Source organism: Lithobates pipiens, unplaced genomic scaffold (genome assembly GCF_037356315.1).
Source record: "Lithobates pipiens isolate NorthernLeopardFrog02 unplaced genomic scaffold, aLitPip1_a1.2 Scaffold_22, whole genome shotgun sequence".
Classification (NCBI taxonomy): Eukaryota; Metazoa; Chordata; class Amphibia; order Anura; family Ranidae; genus Lithobates; species Lithobates pipiens.
Genome location: NW_027507784.1, coordinates 64,339,611 through 64,363,347, shown reverse-complemented (window position 1 = coordinate 64,363,347; position 23,737 = coordinate 64,339,611). Strand labels below are relative to the sequence as shown.

General features: G+C 42.5%; 1 protein-coding gene across 1 annotated transcript in view; it reads right to left on the bottom strand.

Moving 5' to 3' along the window:
* Positions 1 to 22,108, bottom strand: part of STAM2 (signal transducing adaptor molecule 2) — a 59,658-nt gene extending 37,550 nt beyond the window's left edge. The window contains exons 1-2 of the mRNA XM_077447684.1: positions 21,787 to 22,108; positions 969 to 1,053 (exon numbers count right to left, since the gene is read on the bottom strand). Of these exons, the coding sequence (XP_077303810.1) occupies positions 969 to 1,053; positions 21,787 to 21,826 (125 nt within the window). The 5' untranslated portion in view covers positions 21,827 to 22,108. The remainder of the gene's footprint in view (positions 1 to 968; positions 1,054 to 21,786) is intronic.
* Positions 22,109 to 23,737: the final 1,629 nt, after the last annotated feature.

The following is a 23,737-nucleotide window of genomic DNA, read 5'->3' as shown; positions in this document are numbered from 1 at the left end:
CACCGCGCTGGGGGGGGGGGGGGGGGGGCGCCCAATCCCACCACCGGTTTACATTGTGGAGAGGAGGGAGTAGGTGGGTCTGGAAATACTTGACAAGAGAAAACTAGGCAGGGCTGACAACACTCAGTCCACGAAAAGGCTGTTCTGCTGTCGGATCAAAAGAGGTCTTAACAGAACAGATGAGAGTAGATTTCTGGAGTGTATTTTCTGTAAAAATGTCTTTAAAGGGCAAGTTCACTTTTACAAAAAATAAATGCAAATTTTTTTGCAGGAAAGAGAAAAAAAAAAAAAAAATGTGCATTTCTTTTTTGTTTTTTGGGAGCCTGTAAAGCATTGCACCAACGAGGAGAGATCCCGATTGTGGGTGTAATGCCAGGCTCCTGCAGACTGTGTAGTTGTCTACTGTACCTCCGATATGGGCAGGTAGTAACTGAATGACTGGAAACTCAATGAACTACCTAGAGCTCTCATCAGCGCCCTGGTAGTTCATTGAGAGCTACAAGCCATGAGCTCTACATGGGAGTGTGGGAAATTATATTTCATATGATCATTTCCAGTGGGTCTAAGAATTGATGTATTACATGTGATATTTTTTAAGTGTGGATTTGTCTGTGGTACCATTTTAACGTTGTTACATTTTGACAAATAAAATTGATCTTAATTGATCCAGCATGCTGGCAGATATTTACATGCCACTAATAGGGTTATGGTTGAGCCAAATGAGGTTTGTATTAGGTTTTAATAAAAGCTGACAGTAGTTCATCGATTGACAGGGATCCTTACAAATTGTGGCAGCGGGTCAAGAGCCCTGGTCTGCTGTCACAAAGGTGAGCTGGCAGATCCTGAACATGGTACACCCGAAATATGGGTGTAATATAGAACATGTTGAGAAATAAAAGAGGCATGTATTGCAGAAATGTACTACATATGTTTCTCAATTTTGCACTCACAAACCGTTTAAACCTTACCCATTAGGTGTATTAACAATTTTATCACAGATATCCATAATGAGACCCCAGTCTTCTGCAGTATTGTATTCATTTGTTGCTTTTTCTGCAAAATAAAAAAAAAAAAAAAAAAAAAAAAAAAAAAGAAGGACAATGATTCAGATAATAAAAAAATAAAATAAAAACACCTGCAAATAAAAAAGGAGGAGATGTGCAAACCTTGTCACCATGTAAAAAAGAAACATGCAAATTTAAAGTGCTACTATGGAAGAAAAAAAGGCTCATAAAGTAAACACCAGATGCTTAGATGGCTTGTAAAAGTGTGAATATGGGCAAAGTGTCTTGATGTGTGCTAAGGACTCCATGATACACTATATTGCCAAAAGTAATTTTTTTGGTGGTACACAAAACACAAGTCGATCAATCAACTTGGTACATTAAGGCTCCATGCACACTGGAGCTCATAAACTGCAGTTTATTGGAGTTTGGGCGTTTTTTTTTTTTTAAAGCCCATAAACTGCACTGTATGTTAGCCTATGTGTCCATGAGCAGTGGAGTTTATGGGCTTTTTTTTTGAACGCCAGAAATTCGCGTTCAAAGTGCCGTTTTTCAAAAAACGACAAACACTGATAAACGCTCATAAACTCGCGTTAATTAGTGTTTGGCATTCTATTTTTTCAATGCATTGTGGGAGTTTGGAATGCACTGTGGGATTTTTGGAGTGTCCTCTGTGTATTTTTATTGAAAACGCCCATAAATGCTAAGGCTAATAAACGCTAGTACAAAACGCTGTTAAAAGCACGTTTTTCAACCAGCGTTTTCTGCCAGCAATCTGGCATCCAGAAAAAGCTTTTTTTGAGCTTCAGTGTGCATGGAGCCTTAGCCTGCCCACACAGGGTTCAAATGTCAGTTGGTTCCTGCTGAACTGGCCGAGATTCAGACCATCTATGACCAGCCTAAGGGCCGGTTCACACTGCGGGCGATGCGAGGTGACACCGACTTGCCTCGCCGCGACCTGCCGCGACCTCAGCGGCGATTTGCAAATGACTTCTGTATAGAAGTCAATGCAAGTCGCCCCGAGGTCGCCCAGAAGTAGTACAGGAACCTTTTTTCTGAGTCGGAGCGACTCGAGTCGCTCCTCTCAGAACGGTTCCATTGTACAGAACGGGGGCGACTTGTCAGATTGCGGCGAGGCAAGTCGTGTCGCCTCGCATCGCCCGCAGTGTGAACCGGCCCTTAATGTTGGCAACTCGGTTTTGTTAATCAGGTTATACTTGGCACCATTCTGTGCTGGTCATTACAAGCAACCCACTGGAGTGCCACACAACCATGTAATTCTAGCTGAGAGCATGCAATATGCGCCTAAAAGGGAAACCATGCTTTCCAGAGTTGTTGTTCTATAGACTGGAGTATGCAGTCCTCTGCAAGAAAGAATTGCAGAGCATACAAAGACAGCAGGAAACGAAAAACACTGAGCGATAATGTATACTAGTATATATGCCTTTATAAAATTTCAGGGTTTACACTTTTTTTTTTTTTTTTTTTTGCAATAATGAACAAAAAAAAAAAAAAAACGCATGTTAATGTACTCCAGCTTACCACAGGAAAAAAAAATAAAAAATAAAAATAAAAAAAAAGGGAGGGAAGGATAGGCTTTTACTTCTTGATGGTGCTACTGCACATCATAATTACCAAATGACGGCCTCAATTTGGATAACAAAAAAAAAAAAAAAGTGGCTGTAAAAAGAGACCTGATTTGCCCTTTTCCATTAATAAGCATAGGCTTCTGTCAATGTGATGAGCTAATGCCTTAAATTTTGAAATCAGGACACCCAGCAATTATTGCAATTCTGACCCTGCTCATGTCAAAATACTACTGAAGTCTGTTTCGAAAAAATATTACACAACAAATTAAAGCATATATAATCATATTTTATAATACACATATACATGTTTCTCTTGCAAAATGAGCATTAAAAACGACCCCCCAATCACCCTATGCATGTTTACGGCACTGTTGACAGGCGCTTTTGGATGTTAAAACCGCACCGCAAGCGCCAATAACTGGTCACTAACGAGGGGGCTGGGAAACCGGCTGCCACGCCCATAAAAACTGATGAATCAGCTGTTAGTGGGCTACCCCACCGACAGTTGAAAGAAAAAGAAACCCCCAAAATCCATAGCAGACCCTTATCCAAGCATGCAGCCCGGCGGGGCGGAGGGGAGGAAGCGCCCCCCCCCCCCTCCTGGACCACATCAGGCCACATGCCCTCTACCCCAAAAGCACTTTGTTCCCATGTTGGGGACAAGTGCCTCTTCCCCACAACCCTAGCAAGTTTTATAAACAGAAGATGGGGGCTGCCAGAAAAAAATAAAAACCACACAATATTTTCCTGGATAAAAGAATATACAAATTATGCAAGTGTGGACATTAGCTTTTAAAAAAAAAAAAAAAGATTATATATAAAAACACACGCCGTGATTGGCTATAACATTATGACCACCCACCCAATATTGAGTAGGTCCCCCTTTTACCTCCAAAAACAGCCCTGACACTGCGAGGCATTGACTCCACTGAAAGTATGTTGTGATGTCTGGCACCAAGTGGTCAGTAGCAGATGCTTTAAGTCCTGTAAGCTGCCAGGTGGGACCTCCAGGGATCAAACATGCCACAGATTTTTTATTGGATTAAGATCCGGAAAATTTGGAGGCAACACCTTAACACCTTCTTCAATTGCTCCGTGGTCCAGTTCTGATGCTCATGTGCCTATTGTAGGCATTTTGGGCTGTGGACACCGGTCAGCATGGGGACCCTAACCAGTCTTTAGCTCAGTGTTTCTCAACTCCAGTCCTCAAGGCGCCCCAACAGGTCATGTTTTCAGGATTTCCCTCAGATGAAACAGCTGTGGTAATTACTAAGACAGTAAAACTGATCAAATCACCTGTGCAAAATAAAAGGAAATCCTGTAAACATTACCTGTTGGAGCGCCTTGAGGACTGGAGTTGAGAAACACTGCTTTAGCTACACAGCCCCTTACACAACAAGCTGCAATGCTCTGTGTGTTCTGACGCCTATCAGAACTGGCATGGGTGCTCTCTTCTGAGTGGACAATCAGGAACGTTCTTCAGAAGGAGGGGGATCACGCTCGTGCCCGCTCAGCGGCACGATCCCCATGTGCTTGTGTCACCCGGACACGGCGCATCTCTGATCGGCAGGAGGGCTCTGTGAAGGGACCCCTTTTGAAGGGTCTGGTACGGATATTTGGGGGGAACCCCACGTCTTTTTTTTTTTTTTGATGTGGGTTTCCCCTTAATATCCATACCAGACCTGAAGGGCCTGGTAACTAAATTTAAAAAAGGGAACCCCCACGCTTTTTTTTTTTTTTTTTTTAAATCAATCATTTGTCAATGACTGTTCTCTGTATTACGAGGAGCCGACAATTCATAGCATAATCATAAATTATAGCCGCGAGTGCTTTTAAATGGCTTTTTCCTGCAGAAATGGCACTTTGTGCAGGGACAGTTCTAAGCACCAGAAACATGCGCCCCTTCACAGGCATACTATAGACACCCCCCCCGGGTACGAAATTTAAAGGAATATTACACTTTTATTGTTTCACTTTAAGCATTATTAAAATAACTGCTCCCGAAAAAAACTGCCGTTTTTAAAACTTTTTTTTGCATTGATACATGTCCCCTGGGGCAGGACCCGGGTCCCCGAACACTTTTTATGACAATAACTTGCATATAAGCCTTTAAAATTAGCACTTTAGATTTCTCCCATAGACTTTTACAGGGTGTTCCGCGGCTTTTTGAATTTGCCGCGAACACCCCAAATTGTTCGCTGTTCGGCGAACAGGCAATGTTCGACTCGAACATGAGCTCGACTCGAACTGGAAGCTCATCCCTAATGTCCAACGATCACCTGCACACATCTGTACATGATCATTTGCGTACATATGTCCGTGATCACACAAACCAAGGGAGTCGTGAATAAATACCACCAAAAGAAAGCTCTATTTGTGTGAACAAAATGATAAAAATGGCATTTGGGTACAGCGTAGCATGACCGCACAATTGTCATTGAAAGTGCGAGAGCGATGAAAAATGGCCTGAGAAGGAAGGGGGAGAAAGTGCCCTGTATTGTAGCGGTCAAGCTACAGTAGTTCTTCTATTGGATCGGACTACAAGGGCCAGCATTTGCTCCCCACTAGCACCAATTAGCCTTGGTTGCCTATGACCCTTCTGCTGCTTCGCTGGTTTTCCTTCCCTGGGGGCCACCTTTGGTTAGTCCTGACCACTGCAGACTGGGAACATCCCACAAGACCTGCAGTTTTGGAATTTCTCTGACCCAGTCATCTAGCCTTTATAATTTAGCCCTTGTCAAAGTCGCTCCAATCCTTATGCTTGCTCATTTGTTCTGCTTTCAACACGTCAACTTCAGGGACATGTTCACTTGCTGCCTAATATATCCCATCCACTTTCAGATGCCAATCGTAACCAGATAATTAAAGTTATTCAGTTATTCACTGTACCCGTCAGTGGTCATAATGTTATGGCTGACTGGTGTGTTTATATGTAAAAATGTAGATTCCGTACCTGTAGGACATTTGTGGCACCTCTGAAGCTTGGTCAATAAACTCCTATATTAGTTCTCATTTCCCAACCTGCCTCCATATGCTAAACACTCGCTCCCAGCGCCACAGGAATCAGCATTCTCCTTGATACTCCTTGGTATTTTTTATTGAAAAAAAAAATAAATAATAAAAAGATCTCTGAACATGACTTTTCTTTGCATGACGCCCTATGCCCCTGTTTGAATAGCATTCTATTTTTGCTACTAATAGAATTAGTGACATTCCCGGGGATTTTTCGCAACTTTTTAAAAATAGTCCATACACCGGATATTCATGAAAACATTCCGGATATTTGTACATGATGCTCAATTGGTTAACAAGACAGTAAGACTCGTTCTCTCTTTTTGTGTCACCTTTTTGAACCTTGATCGTGTCCTGAAGAAGCCTTACGGTGAAACGCGTAGATGCACAAGGGCTCATTGTATAAACTATCATTTTATATGATTTTAATGCTTTTGAACGCTGTGTATATATTATGCAAATTTTTTTTTTTCAATAAATACCCATTTCCTCTACTTCTCCATTGCTTCCATGCCTCTAAAGTCCGATTCAAGGCTACTCTTTGATTACCCTTTTTTTTCTCCCCACCCAGCAAATGGAGAGTACTAACAGGGCAGGATATAAATGTATGAGAGTTTTTTAGGCCAGGCTTTGGGGGCCTACAGATAATCATTAGATTTCAAAGCTACACACTTCTTTTAACCTACTGGGGCCCCTTATCTGCAGAGCCACTTTTACGTAAAAGGTACATTTTACCTTTGACAGACTCTTCAGAGTAACACTTCCCTGTAAGAAAGCTGTCAACAAACAGACGTTTTCTATGCAAAAGCTACACCTACAGCCGGTGACCAGTCTGATCTGACCAAAATTATAGGCAATGTGTTTGTTGTGAGATACAATCTACTCCAAAGAGCAGGCTGAAGGCTGCCAGGCCTGTATCTGGGGAGTGAAATAAAGACCTGTAAATATATATATATATATATATATATATATATATATATATATATATATATATATATATATATATATATATATATATATATATATATATATATATATATATATATATATATATATATATACACAAACATAGCCCAGAGGAGGCTGCTATGTGTAATGAGAGTTCTGCAGTTCTCAAGGTAGGGCACTCAGATTACAGACCATAAAGTACAGAGAATGAAAGCAGATAACATTCTCTATTTTTTTTTCATCCCAGTTAATGCTCCATAAAAAGGAAGCTCTACAGCTTTGTACAGCGCCTTGAAAAAGTATTCATACCCCCTTCAAATTTTCGACATTTGTCATTACAACCAAAAACGTAAATGTATTTTTTTGGGCATTTTATGTGATAGACCAACACAAAAGTGGTACATAATTGTGAAGTGGAAGATAAATGGTTTTCAACATTTGTGTTACAAATAAATATGTGAAGAGTGTGACGTGCATTTGTATTCAGCCACCTTTGCTCTGATACCCCTAACTAAAAGTCGGTATCAGATAGTCGAACCAATTGCATTCAGAAGTCACCTAATTAGTAAAGAGTCCACCTGTGTGTAATTTAATCTCAGTATAAATACAGCTGTTCTGTGAAGCCTTCAGAAGTTTGGTAGAGAACCTTATGCCGGCCATACATGGTTCGAATTTCGAAAGAACTTTCTTTCGAAAATCGCATCTAAGAATTTTCGTATGAAATTCGCACCATTAGTGGGCTGCAGCAACAGCAGACTTTCGTGCGGAAATAAAATTTGAGGAATCGAACATGTTGGAAAATTTTTGAAAAAACTAATGATTTTCTAATCAATGATGGGAGAATCGTGCGAGAAATGTAATAAGAAAAGAAAATGTACGGAGAGAAAAGAAGATTCCCGGCCAAGAAAATTATTTTCTGTAGCAACATGAGGTGAAATTGAAGGCTTGGTCGGCCGAATTTCGAAAATCAATAGTGGCATCATCAGATCACAAAAAAAGAATTTCCTGATTTTGAAAAGAAAATTTGTTCAAAATTCGACCGTGTATGGCCTGCATAACTGAACAAACAGCATCATAAAAGGTCAAGGAACACACCAGACATGTCAGGGATAAAGTTATGGAGAAGTTTAAAGCAGGGTTAGGTTATTAAAAAAAATATTCCAAGCTTTGAACATCTCATGGAGCACTGTTCAATCCATCATCTGAGTATGGAAAGAGTATGGCACAACTGCAAACCTACCAAGACATGTCCGTCTACCTGAACTGACAGGTCGGGCAAGGAGAGCATTAAATCAGAGAAGCAGCCAAGAGCCCCATGGTAACTCTGGAGGAGCTGCAGAGATCCACAGCTCAGGTGGGAGAATCTGTCCACAGGACAACTATTAGTCGTGCACTTCACAGATCTGGCCTTTATGGAAGAGTGGCAAGAAGAAAGCCATAAGAAGTCCCATTTGAAATTTGCGAGAAGCCATGTGGGGGACACAACAAACATGTGGAAGAAGGTGCTCTGGTCTGATAAAAGCAAAATGCTATGTGTGGCTTTCGCTGTACATCACCCTGAACACACCATCCCCACCGTGAAACATGGTGGGGGCAGAATCATGTTGTGGGGATGATTTCTTCAGCAGGGACAGGGAAGCTGGTCAGAATTGATGGAAAGATGGAGCCAAATACAGGGCAATCTTAGAAGAAAACCTGTTAGTCTGCAAAAGACTTGAGACTGGGGCGGAGGTTCTCCTTCCAGCAGGACACCGACCCGAAACATACAGCCAGAGCTACAATGGAATGGTTTAGATCAAAGCATAATAATGTGTTAGAATGGCCCAGTCAAAGTCCAGACCTAAATCCAGTTGAGAATCTGTGGCAAGACTTGAAAATTGCTGCACATTGATTCACAAAGCTGGTAGAGACATTCCCAAAAAGACTTGCAGCTGTAATTGCAGTGAAAGGAGTTTCTACAAAGTATTGACTCCGGGGGGCGCAATACAAATGTACACCACACTTTTCACATATTTTCCACTTCACAATTATGTGCCACTTTGTGTTGGTCTATCACTTAAAATCCCAATTAAAAAACATTTAGGTTTTTGGTTGTAAAATGACAAAACATGGAAGATTCCAAGAGGTAGGAATACATTATATATAATATATATTAGTCATTTTATTAGTGGTGCACTGAAAAAAGTGTAGATAATGGAACCAAAGAAGGGGCGGGTCCTCCCGCTGGGTGCCGCACATGTATCATCCCCACGCCCTCCCGTCAGTCTCCCCTCCCGCTGTTCTCACAAGTATCATGCGTTGCAGACTCCCCAGTGCCTGGTAGCACGATCTCACGCTGTGTGTGAGATATGAATTGCCGTGCAGTAGAGCTGCACAATTAAGCTTTAAAAAACTGATCACGATTCAACCCCCGACGATCTCTATTGCAGAGTTTGCCGATTCTTTAATATAACAAGTGGAGAGACTTATCTGCTCACTCAGCTGTCAGAAGAAAACACCCAGCAGTCTGCCAAGTTTTTAAAATTAAACATTGTAACTAACTTCCTTCTGAGATCAAAGGGAAACTTCTGTGTGAAAAAAAAAAAAATCTGTGCAGTCTGCCAAGTTTTTAAACAATCTGTAAATGCAGGAAGTTTAACCACTTAAAGTCTAAATCTTTTTCTGACACTTCTTTAAGTTAAAATTAATATTTTTTGCTAGAGAATTACTTGAAACCCCCAAACACACTAAATAAATTTTTATATATATATATATATATATATATATATATATATATATATATATATATATATATATATATATATATACACACACATATATACATATACATATATATATACACACACACATATATATATATATATATATACATACATACATACACACACACACATTTTTAGCAGAGACCCTAGGGAATAAAATGGCAATTGCGGCAATATTTTATGTCACACTGTATTTCAGTGCTCGACAAAACCCGGTCGCCAGGTCGCATTGGCGACTAGAATCAGCGACCTTGCGCCTGGGGCAGCATAGCTGGGGGTATCCCGTCTCCGTGGACCCCCCCCCCGCGCGATCGCGTCGGGCCGCAGGCGGCCGGTAATTGAGCCCCCGGCTTTGAGGCCTTCTGTGATCCTATGGTTCCTTCTGGAATCTGGCGCCCTCTTGTGGTGGCCGTTGGAATTACAACCAACAATGCTAATGGGCCAGTCTTTCTCCATCCCTTTACTTAGAACCCCTAAACAAAACAAAAAAATATATATATATATATATTTTTTATTTTTTTTTTTTTTTATTTATTCTAACACCCTAGAGAGTAAAATGGTGGTCGTTGCAATACTGTCTGTCACACCATATTTGCACAGCGGACTTACAAGCGCACTTTTTTTGGGGAAAAATTTTTTATTTAATAAAAAAAAAAAGACAACAGTAAAGTTAGCCCAATTTTTTTTTTTTTTATATTGTGAAAGATAATGTTACGCCGAGTAAATCGATACCCAACATGTCACGCTTCAAAATTGCGCCCGCTCATGGAATGGCGACAAACTTTTACCCTTTAAAATCTCCATAGGCGACGTTTAAAAAATTCTTCAGGTTGCACGTTTTGAGTTACAGAGGAGGTCTGGGGCTAGAATTATTGCTCTTACTCTACCGATCGCAGCGATACCTCACATGTGTGGTTTGAACACCGCTTTCATATATGCGTTCGCTTCTGCACGCAAGCTTGGCAAGACAGGGCACATTTAAAACAATTTTTTTTTCTTATTTTAACTTTTATTTTATTTATTTTTTTCACTGTTCTTTTAAAAAAAAAAAAAAAAGTGTGTCACTTTTATTCCTATTACAAGGAATGTAAAAATCCCTTGTAATAGAAAAAAAGCATGACAGGTCCTCTTTTATATATGAGATCTGGGGTCAGAGAGACCTCACATCTCATATTTACACTAAAATGCAATTTAAAAATGTCCCTCTAAGAGCTATGGGCAATGACTTGGAGACAGGTGGGGGGGGCTGGAGGCGCTATCTTCCCCTCACTCGTCTCCATGTCAGGCCAGGGACAGGTCCAGATCGCCGTCACGGACCCGGCTCCTAACTTTTTTAGCTGGCTCCTAGATTCCAAGCAAATTTGTCAACCCCTGCTGTATTTGCTCAGCGGTCTTTCAAAAACACAATTTTTTGGGAAACATACACTTCAATAAATAATAAAAAATTAAAAAAAAGAAACAGTAAAGTTAGCACAGTTTTTTTGATTTTATGTGAAAGGTGATGTTATGCCGCGAGAATCGAGAGAGAATCATGATCTATCTTCTAATCAAAGAAATTGCGATTCTCATTTTAGCCAGAATCGTGCAGCTCTGAGAGTAAAAGAATATCCCACATTTTGGGTTGTAACCAGAACAGGAATACAGGGGAAATCCTCCCTGGTTGTCACCAGAACTATTATATTCTTCCTTTGGAGGGATTTCCTCTCATTTCCTGTTTTGGTTATGGGATAGGAAGTAAAGGAAAAGCTCCCCAATCAGACATAGCAGGCAAAAAAAAAAAAAAACCTGATGGGTTTTAACCCTCCCTTACTTTAAAATGACTTTATGATGGTACTTTTTTCCTTTTGGTTAAGTCTTGTTTTCTTTTCCCCCATAAAAATAACAAACATGTTATACTTGCCTCCTCTGTGCAGTTGATTTGCACAGAGCATCCTGGATCCTCCTCTGCAAACAGCTTGCTATGGGGGCACCCGAGCCAAGACACAGCTCCCTGTGTCCATTCAGACACAGATCCAGGCCCCTCTCACCCCTCGGATTTTGATTGACAGCAGCGACAGCCAATGGCACCACTGCTGTGTCTCAGCCAATCAGGAGAGGGAATCTTGGGTGGCTGAGACACTTGTGGACATTGCTGGACAGAGGGGAACCTTGGGTAAGTGTTAGGAGGGGCTTCTGCACACAGAAGCTTTTTATCTTAAAGAGGAAGTAAACCCTGATGGGTTTACTGCCTCTTTCATTCCCTGCAAAGGTAAAGCATAATGGACTACTATGCATCGCATAGTAGTCCATTATGTGTCACTTACCTGACAAAGGAGCCAGCGAAGTCACCGCTGTCCCCTGTAGTCCGGCGCATCCATCTTCTCAGTGGGGTCTCGCTGCTCCGCTGCTGTCATTCGGCGAAGCCGCCACTCCTGCGCACGGGAGCCGCCACTCGTGACACACAGCCTGTCTTTTGGCAAATATCTCCTAAACCTTGTAGGTTTAGGAGATATTTCTTGGACCTACAGGTAAGCCTTAATCTAGGCTTACCTGTAGGTCAAAGTTGATTGTAAGGGTTTACAACCACTTTAAAAAAGGTAAAAAAAAAAAAAAAAAAAAAAAAAAAAAAAAAAACCCTGCCTTTACAACCCCTTTAAGTTCTCAAAATATTTAAAATGCTTTGTGAGTGATTTATTGATGTAGCACCTGAAAAGTCCCTGTGCCCATTTATTGGTCTAGAATTACTATAGGGATGTGGAGCAGCCGACCTATACTGGCTGGTCCAGTTGCATTTACTCATTAAATTATTCCTTTGACCAGCAACTCTTTGGACCAATATTCATAGGAATTCTGTAAAAAGCTGCACATATACCAGATGGTGGCTGTGCTGTCCAGTTAGATCTCATCAACCCAAAACTGAACAGATGGACAACTGCGGTATGTCCTACACACTTATTTCTGGGCAGCTTTGGGCCTTAGACACGATGTACAAAGCCAGTGTTCATCAAATACAATTATATTAGTATGGAAAAATATAGTAAAGGGGATGTTACTGCAAAATTGAGAGAGCCGGTTTACCTGATACATTTATAATACCATTTCAATTCTTTACACAGCCTGCTAGGATAAAAAATAAATAAAACTTTTTTTTTTTTTTAAAACAAAGCAAAACCTTTCCCAGAATCCTCATGCCCTCTCACAGTGTGCATAAGAAGCAGAAGACAAAGCCCTCCTGGCTGGAGGACATCCAGAATCATCTAGCCCAGGGGGGCTCAACCTTTTCAAGAGTGAGGGCCACTTAAGCGATTTGGTAACCGGTCAAGGGCCACAATGAACTATGGGGTTTTACTGCCCCCAAACCGCAAATGTAAACAAGCCCTTACTTTCCTGAGCCCCCTATAAGGCTGCTTTCACACTGATGCTGTGATTTACCCGCACAGCGGGTGCAGCTCAGCGCACCTGCGGCTTTCCTGCGGGTAAGCTGTGCTTTGCCATGGACTTCTATTACAGTGGGGACAGAAAGTATTCAGCCCCCCTTAAATTTTTCACTCTGTTATATTGCAGCCATTTGCTAAAATCATTTAAGTTAATTTTTTCCCTCATTAATGTACACACAGCACCCCATATTGACAGAATAACACAATTGACATTTTTGCAGATTTATTAAAAATGAAAAACTGAAATATCCCATGCTCCTAAGTATTCAGACCCTTTGTTGTGACACTCATTTAATTCAGGTGCTGTACATTTCTTCTGATCATCCTTGAGATGGTTCTACACCTTCAAGTTCAGCGGTGTTTGATTATACTGATTGGACTTGATTAGGAAAGCCACACACCTGTCTATATAAGACCTTACAGCTCACAGAGCCTTGGTGAGAGAGATAAAGAAGAATCCAAAGATCACTGTAGCTGAGCTCCAGAGATGCAATCGGGAGATGGGAGAAAGTCAACCATCACTGCAACCCTCCACCAGTCGGGGCTTTATGGCAGAGTGGCCTGACGGAAGCCTCTCCTCAGTGCAAGACACATGAAAGCCTGCATGGAGTTTGCAAAAAATAAAATAAAAATAAACACCTGAAGGACTCCAAGATGGTGAGAATTAAGATTCTTTGGTCCGATGAGACCAAGATAGAACTTTTTGGCATTAATTCAAAGCGGGATATGTTGCGGGGGAAAAAAAAAAAAAGACAGGCACTGCTCATCACCCGTCCAATACAGTCCCAAAAGTGAAACATGGTGGTGGCGTTTTTCAGCTGCAGGGACAGGACGACTGATTGCAATCGAGGGAAAGATGAATGCGGCCAAGTACAGGGTATATCCTGGATGAAAACCTTCTCCAGAGTGCTCAGGACCTCAGACTGGGCCGAAGGTTTACCTTCCAACAAGACCATGACCCTAAGCACACAGCTAAAATAATGAAGGACTGGCTTCACAAAAACTCAGTGACTGTTCTTGAATAGCCCAGCCAGATCCCCGACTTAGGCTGGATTCACACCTATGGCATTTTTAGCGCTTTTTACATTTTTCAGATTTGCACAACATAACGTGTTCCATAGGAAACCATGGTAAATGGACTGTAGTGCAAATCTGCAAAAAGCGCTAAAACTGCATAGGTGTGAATACAGCCTTAAACCCAATTGAGCATCTCTGGAGAGCCCTACAAATGGCTGTCCACCAACGTTTACCACCCATCCCGACAGAACTGGAGAGGATCTGCAAGGAGGAATGGCAGAGGATCCTCAAATCCAGGTGTGAAAAACTTGTTGCATCTTTCCCAAAAAGACTGATGGCTGTATTAGATCAAAAGGGGGCTTCTACTAAATACTGAGCAAAGGGTCTGAATACTTAGGACCATGTCATATTTCAGTTTTTCTTTTTTAATAAATCTGCAAAAAATTTCAACAATCCTGTGTTTTTCTGTCAAAAAGGAAAAAAAAAAAAAAAAAGGAAAACAAAAATGAACTTAAATGATTTTAGCAAATAGCTGCAATATAACAGAGTGAAAATTTTAAGGGGGCCTGAATACTTTTCATCCTCACTGTATATCTCGCAGGTGTGGTGCAATACCTGCAGGATGTAATAGAAGTCTATGGCTCAGTTCAGCTAACCCGGCAGGTGTACTGAGCTGCACCTGACAATCAGTTTGAAAGCAGCCCAATAACCAATGCAGAACTGATAACAGAGATATGATGCCCCATTGCTAAACTATGAAGGGTATATACAATGACCTTTTTTTATAAAAGTTTTCATTTTATCCTCTTTTTGATCTACAGGCTGTAGTCGTGCTGTGCCAGGTGGAGTGCATTTGGTATCACTCCGCCTGGGACAGGAGCCAGCGCTTTAGAGGAAGCGGCCAATGCGGCTCTGCTTCCTCTACCACCAGCTCCATCAATAACCTTGATGCTCTGGGATGGTGGGTCGGCAACACGTGATCTGAGCTTACTGACCCACCATCCCAGAGCAGGAGGTGGGGGCTACATCAGAGGACTCCTTGAGCCACCAGTTGGGCACCCATGATCTAGCCCTTTCCCTGCAGTCTTACTGCCCCTGACCAACTCTCTTCATTCATTGGATCAAAACCCAAAAGGTCTGCACTCTCTCCACTGCCACATTTGGCACTTTTTTGTACCGGAACAAACTGAGCAGGAAGTTCAGCCCCCCTCCTTCCCCCACAGTCTTCTGGGACACATCACGGGTCTCAGAAGACTACAGGACCATTCTCAAGGCACAGCGCAACTTGTGCATGCGCAGTAGGTAACAGGCTGTAAAGCCACAAGGCTTCACTTCATGTTTCCTTTACTATAGATGCCGATGCCTGAACCTGAAGGCAATTGAAGAATCGGCTTGGGTGAGGACATTGTGGGATCCCTGGACAGGTAAGAGTTCTGACATTACATATTATTAGGTACAGTATTTGTAGCCGCTGACATTTTTTCCTTCTTCTTCTGAATGAGCCTGGAGCTCCTTTACGTCTATTCAGTCTATTCAGTCATGGAGGCTCAGTATCACTTGTGAGCGCCACCTAGAGAGCCTCCCAAGAGCCAGCCTGAGGGCTCAGGAGGAGTACCGAGGGAGGGAGGGTGCTGTGATGTATTCAGTAAACTATGTACATAACCCTGATTACCTCACTGGGACTAAGGTAAGGAATTGAATGAAAACTGAAGGATTTTATTTAAACATTTCCTTGACATGTTGATGAGGAAGTAAAGGAGGAACTAGAAAAAGCAAAATATAAGTAGAGCCAGTCACAGCTTTAACCGCTTGCCAACCAGCGCATGCCGATTTACGTCGGAAGAATGGCACTGGTGGGCAAAAGGGCATACAGGTACATACCCTTTAAGAGGCGGTGCTGCGGGCGCGTGACCGCGGGCCCAATGGACTCGATATCTGCCGGGTGCCCACGATCGTCTCACTGAGAGGAAGAATGGGGAGATTCTTTTGTAAACAAAGCATTTATCCATTCTGCCTAATGACAGGACAGATCACTGCTCTCTGTCATCAAGAGCAGTGATTGCCGTCATGTGAGGTGTAGCCCCCCTACAGCTAGAATCACTCCCTAGGACACACTAAACCCCTTTAACGCCCCCTAGTGGTTAACCCATTCACTGCCAGTGTCATTTACACAGTAATCAGTACGTTTTTATAGCACTGATCGCTGTATAAATGACAATGGTCCCAAAATAGTGTCAAAAGTGTCCGCCATAATGTCGCAGTCCCAAAAAAATAAAAATAAAAAATTGCAGATTGCCACTATTACCATAAATCGATCCCCTATTTTGTAGATGCTATAAATTTTGCACAAACCAATCAATATATACCTTTTTTTTTTTTTTTTTTTTTTTTTTTTACACACCAAAAATATGTAGAAGAATACATATTGGCCTAAACTGAGGGAAAAAAATGTGTTTTAATATATTTTTGGGGATATTTATTATAGCAAAAAGTAAAAAATATTGCGTTTTTTTCCAAAATTGTCGCTCTTTTTTGTTTATAGAGCAAAAATAAAAAACCGCAGAGCGACGCAGTGCCAAAACGCAAAAACTGCTCTGGTCAGCAGTGTTAATTTTGTTGACTAAATGAATATTATTTTAGTTGACTAAAACAACTAAAATGACAAACTAAAAAATGGCATTTTAGTCAAAAGACTATGACTAAAACTAAATAAAAATTTAACTTCAAAATTAACATTAGATTTTTCACTCCAGCAGTATATAAATGAGTTTGCAAATTGTAGAGAATTGTTAACTAATGCATTTCAATTGAATTACACCCATTTCGATTTTAGATGACTAAAATGAGTTTTAGTCGACTAAAAAATACTGGAGATTTTAGTCGACTAAAAACGTAGGGCATTTTAGTAGACTAAAATGTACTAGAGATTTAGTTGACAAAATTTGCCTAAAACAATTGCAGAAGAATAAAATGAGACTAAAACAAAATCAAAATTTGCTGCCAAAATGAACACTGCTAGTCAGGAAGGGGGTAAATCCTTCCGGGGCTGAAGGAATTAAGCAGTCTGTTGTATGTTCATCAATGCCCTTTAGATTATCTGCAACATTAGTTTATTCTCTGGTATCATACATCACCTCATTGTCTCTTAAAATGTCCATTATAATAAAGGCAGACTCCCCTCACTTAGCAGTTCACTCACATTCAAAATGCCCTTCTCAATATCTACAGAACAGAAACAGGCGAGGATCGCCAATAAAGTTTAATAGAATGCTTGTAACACAGGTCATTTTTCTAATAAAAATGAAGTTTCACTTTAAGTTGCTCGCTGGCTCTACAATTATTTGGCCACCCTTTAATGAATATTCCTTATCCATTAGGAAGCCTGTTCCATTAGGACAGACCCAGCTGGCTGTTTCCCTTCTATGGTGAATATGACATTTATAGGGATGGTCCTTGAAAATCCAAGATATTTATGGAGGGGGCTCTTAGAAACTAGGGACATCTCTTGAAAACCAGAGACCTTAATGAGGATGGCCTTGAAAACCTATGGGGACAATAACTGAAAACCAGGTATACAGATAGGCACGGTCCATTAAAACCAGGAACATACCGTGGGAAAAATTATTATTTGAGCCCCTGCAGATTTTGTAGGTTTGCCCACTTACAAAGAAATGAAGGATCTATAATTGTTCTCATAGGTGTATTTTAAATGACAGCGACAGAATATCAACCAAAAATCCAGAAAAAGCACCATTAAAACAAATGTTATAAATTAATTTGCAGTTCAGTGAGTAAAATAAGTATTTGATCCCCAAACAAAAACACGACTTGGTGGAGAAACCCTTGTTGGCATGCACAGAGGTAAGATGTTTCTTGTAGTTGGTGACCAGGTTTGCACACATCTCAGGAGGGATTTTGGTCCACTCTTTACAGATCTTCTAAAAATCATTTACAGGGATGGGGCCCTTGAAATCTAGGGACATCCTTTGAAAACCAGGAACATTTATGGGAGAAGGCCCTTAAAGAGGAAGTAAACCCTGATGGAGTTTACTTCCTCTTTCATTCCCTGCAAAGGTAAAGCATAATGGACTACTATGCATCGCATAGTAGTCCATTATGTGTCACTTACCTGACACAGGAGCCAGCGAAGTCGCCGCTGTCCACTGTAGTCCACCGCATCCATCTTGTTGGTGGGGTCTTGCAGCTCCGCCGCTGTCATTCGGCGAAGCCGCGATGACGTCACTCCCGCGCATGCGCACAGGAGTCGACACGCACGGCAGCTCCATTCTTGGAAATGCCGCGCTCAGTGCGCCTGCGCGCCGCTGTCTACGGCGCATGCGCCGTAGACAGCGGTGCCCGTTTTCGGGCAAATATCTCCTAAACCATATAGGTTTAGGAGATATTGCTTGGACCTACAGGTAAGCCTTAATCTAGGCTTACCTGTAGGTCAAAGTGGTTTGTAAGGGTTTACATACCTATGGGGACAATCTTTGAAAGCTCTGGAAATTTCTGGGGAAAACTCTTTAAATCCATGGTCATTTCCTAGGATGGCCCTAGAAAAACAGGAACAATTCCTGGGATGACCCTTCGAACTCAGGAACATTTAGACACCGTTCACACTGGGGCACTTTTCAGGCGTTTTAGTGCTAAAAATAGGTGCCTGAAAAGCGCCTCTCAAGCCACCCCAGTGTAAAAGTCCTGAAAGCAGCATCTTTGGGGCGGTGGGGGAGTGGTGTGTACACAACTCCTCCACCACCCCTGCCCATTGAAATGAATGGGCGGCGCTGCCGAAGTGGCTTCAAAGCCCAACGTGGGCGCTATTAACCCTTTCCTCGATCACTAGCAGGTGTTAAAGTGGTAAAGCGCCGCTAAAAATAGGGCTGCTAAAACTAGTGACACTTTACCACTAATGCCCACACCGCCCCAGAGTGAAAGGGGTCTTAAAAAGGAACAGATGTAGAAAACCCAAAAGATATTTATGGGGAACAACCTAGATAACCAGGGACATTTATGGAGACAGTCCTTGAAAACAGGGATGGGGACAGCTCTTGAAAGGCAGACATTTGAAATCCAGGGAGATATTTAAAAAGGGACATCCTTTGAAAACTGGGGACAGCTCTTGAAAATCATGGAGACCTTTGAAAACCAAGGACATTTCTGGAGACAATCAGGGACATTATAGTGACCCTTGAAAAAGCAGCTTTATTTATAGGGCCAGTCCTTGAAAGCCTGGGACATTTATGGGAAAAGCCCAGGAAAACCAGGCGCTCATATCAGCACGACACGTCAAAATAGGAACAGTGATGAGGACAAAACCCTAGTATGACATTGGAAAGCAGAAACATTTTCCTAGGAAGACCTATCAAACCAAGGGAACTGCCTTTTAAATCCACGGACAATTATAGAGAAAGTCCATAAAATGCAGGAACATTTCTGGGTATGACCCTTGAAATCTAGGGACACCAGAGATGTTTATTTATGGGGAAGGCTCTTGAAACAGGGATACAATCCTTGAAAGCCAGAGAAATTTCCTAGGACGGCCCTTCAAACCCTGGAGCATTATGGGGGCACCATTTGAAAAACAGATTTATGAAGAACGTCCCTTGTAGATCAGGCGTCCATATTGGCACGGCACTTAAAAACCAGGAACAGCAATGAAGACAAACCTTCAAAACCCTAGAAAACAGGAACATTTTCTGGGATGAACCTTTCGAAGCCGGGGCCACTAGAACAGCCATATAAAACCAGGGACAGTTATAGGGATGCCCCTATAAAACCAGGATATCTATGGGGACATCCCTTTAAAAGCCCAGAATATTTATAGGGACAGTCCCTGAAAATCATGGATACCTATGGAGATAGTGTTTAAAAACCCAAACAACATTTTTGGGGACAACCCTTCCAAACCAGGAACATTTCTTAGGCTGGCCCTAGAAAAGTGATGACTATTTGAACCCAGGGACATTTATGGGTTCATGAAAATCCAAGATTTATGGGGAAGGTCCTTGATAACCAGGGACATTCACAAAAGACATCCCTTGAAAAAAAGGGACATTTAGAGGGATGACCTTTGAAGACCAGGAACTCATAATGGCACAAAACAGGAACAGTAATTAGGACAACTCTTCAAAACCCTAGTATGGACCTGGAAAGCAGTAACATTTTCTAAGGATGACCCTTCAAAACTGGGGAACATTCTTATAAAATCAGGGACATCTATGGGGACACTCCTTGAAAACCAGAGATATTGGCTAGGAGGCCCATAAAAAAATAAAATAAAAACAGGAACTTTCCTGGGTTGATCCCTTAAAAAAACCCGGGACGTTGATGGGGGCATCCCCCGAAACCCCGGGGACGTTGATGGGGGCATCCCCCGAAACCCCGGGGACGTTGATGGGGGCATCCCCCGAAACCCCGGGGACGTTGATGGGGGCATCCCCCGAAACCCCGGGGACGTTGATGGGGGCATCCCCCGAAACCCCGGGGACGTTGATGGGGGCATCCCCCGAAACCCCGGGGACGTTGATGGGGGCATCCCCCGAAACCCCGGGGACGTTGATGGGGGCATCCCCCGAAACCCCGGGGACGTTGATGGGGGCATCCCCCGAAACCCCGGGGACGTTGATGGGGACATCCCCCAAAAACCCGGGACGTTGATGGGGACATCCCCCAAAAACCCGGGACGTTGATGGGGACATCCATTGAAAACTAAAGACATTTATGGGGATGGCCATTGAAGACCAGGGACTCAAATTGGAATGGCATAAAACAGGAACAGCGATAAAGACATCCCTTCAAAACCCCAGTAAGGCCCTGGAAAGCAGAAACTTTCCCCTTGGATGACCCTTTAAAGCCAGGGGAGAATCTTATAAAACCAGGGACATTTACAGGAATTGACCTAAAAATCCAGGGATGGTACTATAAATCCAGGATATCTATGGAGAAATCCCTTGAAAATCCAGAATATTTATAGGGACAGTCCTCGAAAATCATGAATACCTAAAGGGCACAGTCTTTGACATCAAAAAACATTTATGGGGACAACCCTTCCAAACCAGGAACAGTTCTTTGAAATCAGGGACATTTATGGGAACGGTCACTGAAAATCCAGCACATTTATGGGTAACGTCCTTGAAAGCCAGGGATAGTCACAGATATCCCTTGAAAACCAGGGACAGTTATAGGCTGAACCTTGAAGACCAAGAACTCAAATTGGCACAGCACAAAACAGGAACAGCGATTAGGATAACTCATCAAAACCCTAGTATGGCCTTGGAAAGCAGGAACATTTTCCTGGGATGACCCTTTAAAAATAGGGAGTTGCCTTATTAAACCAAGAACTGCCCATTAAGACAATTATGGGGACAGACCTTAAAAATTATGGACATCTTTGGGGACAATCTTGAATACCATAGATGTTTTGGCCTTTAAAAACCAGGAACATTTCCTGGGATGAGCCTTCGGACCCAGGGAAATTCATTGGGGCACCATTTGAAAACCAAGAGACATTTTATAGGGATGGTCCTTCATGATCTGGGACTTATATCGGCACGGCACTTTAAAACCTGGCAACGGTGATGATGATCCTCCAAGTCCTTAAGATGGCCCTTCGAAAAATCAGGAACATTTTCTTGGGAAGCTCCTTTGAAACGGGGAACAACCCGATAAAACCAGGGCCATTTATGAGGACAACCCTTGAAGCACATGGACTATTATGAGGACTGTCTTATAAAACCAGGGACATTTATGGGGGATTACCCTTGAAGCACAGGGACTATCTTATAAAACCAGGGACAGTTATGGGGATTACCCTTGAAGACCAGAATAGATGCAGGATATTTATGGGGACAAGCCTTGAAGATCCGGCATATTTATAGGGACAGTGGCTGACAGTCCAGGCCATTAATGGGGACATTTCCTGGGATGACATTAGGGGGGACACACTGTACAGTCCCGGGTGGTCCCTGGAAATGAGCTCCAGCTGACACAGTGCAGGCAGCTGCCCGGGCACCCCTCCATGTCCTCCCTCCACACTCACCCACATCCTGCTCGAAGGGGTTGGCGCCGAAGAGCGGCATGGTGGCGCTGGCAGTGGGCTCGGTCGGGCCCCGGTCACCCTCTTCCTTGTCCGGCTTCTCCCGTCACAACAAGCTGGAGTACGTACTAGCTGCCCCTCCTCCCGCCTGTCTGCAACGTCTCACCTAACCGCGTGCCGCCGCACGCGAAATCCAACCCTCGCACCGCCGCCGAGTCACGTCACACGCTACCGACTACTTCAGGAAGGATTCGTGTCCGCCCCGGGCGCTTCCGACTGCTTTTCAAACGCAGGCGCTTCACGGGGCAGCTCATCCGGAGGCCCTTCTTCCTCTGAGGACCCCGGCAGAAGGAAGGGCAGGCAGGCTGGGAGTCGGAATGTCACGTGGGTGACGTCATCGGCGTAATGGCGCCGCAGGAGCTCTGACGTTAAACGGGGCTGTAAATGCGATAGTGAGGGCCTGATAAAGTCACACTAAAGGCTAAATGTTGTTCTTTTTTTATATTTTGAATAGAGTAAGGAAGTGTTATAACCTTTGTCATTTTTTATTTTGCATCTTTGTCCCTGTCGGGTAAATTTCGTTTCACTTCCTGTCCCATAGCAAAAATAAGAAGTAAGAGTGAGGGAATATCCGGTTGTCACCAAAACTAGTGTCCCCAATGGAAAATTTCCAAACAGAACATTTGTATTTTTATTTACTCTGAATTATTATTAACGATAAACCAAGATAAATAGGCTGAATCTTCCTAGCGGGAACTGTAACAAAAACCTGTCGGGCTTTCTAACCCCTCTCCACTATATCCAAAACTATAAAATATTTTTTTCTTTAGTTATATTTTAAAGTGATATTAAATGTAGTCTTTGCCCCAAACCTCCTCTTCTCGGGTCCCTCGCCGTCACTCCTGGCCCCTCCCTCCTGTACAGTGCCCTCACAGCAAGCAGCTTGCATTTACAAGGGTGACCTTTGAAGACCAGGGACTCATGATGGCACGGCACAAAACAGGAACAGTAATTAGGACAACTCTTCAAAACCCTAGTATGGACCTGGAAAGCAGTAATATTTTCCTAGGATGACCCTTCAGAACTGGAGAACATTGTTATAAAACCAGGGACTGCCCTTAAAGACCAGGGACAATTATGGGGACAGACCTTAAAATCAGGGACATCTACCCTGTTTCCCCTAAAATAAGACCTAGCGTGGTTGTCGCTGTTGGCTGCAATATATGCCCTACCCCCCAAATAAGCCCTACCCTGTTTCCCTGAAAATAAGCCTTACCCTGAAAATAAGACCTACAAGGACTTTAACTAGGGCTTATGGACCCACATAGTGTCCCACGACACTTTGCTCATGCCCACAAAAAGTCTACCAAGGGACTTCAAGTATGGGTCATCAAGCAGATCCCCAAATCACTCTCTGTAGCAGAACGTTTCAAACAACTTTGAGTGAGAGAAACGTACTGGATTTATTGCCTGGATGTCCTTTCACCTGGGGGTATAAATGAAGGGATTGAGATTTCCACCATTTTGTAAATATAAAACATAAATAACCCAGTATCTTAACTATGGGTACGCTTCTGGGCATATCTACATGTTCAGTTGTATGTCCAAGGGTCTACATTTGCGATGTGCACTTTTATAGTAATAGCATAAACTATTTAATTTAATCCATCTAATTGTTTATCTGCACCTCACTTAGGTTTGGTCCTCCATTAGGGGTGGCGGGCATTCGTAAGTAAGTATTGGTATGAAAGAGTCTGGGCAACTATCTCCCTGTCTCGCTTTCCTTTTCTCTCTCCCCCCCCCCCCATTTTCCTTCCCCTAACAAATCCCCCCCCCGTGCAGTTTATTGCACATGTATGTGTGCGTATATATATATATATATATGCACACATATACATATATATATATATATATATATATTTATATTTATTTATTTTACTCAAGCTATCTCTCT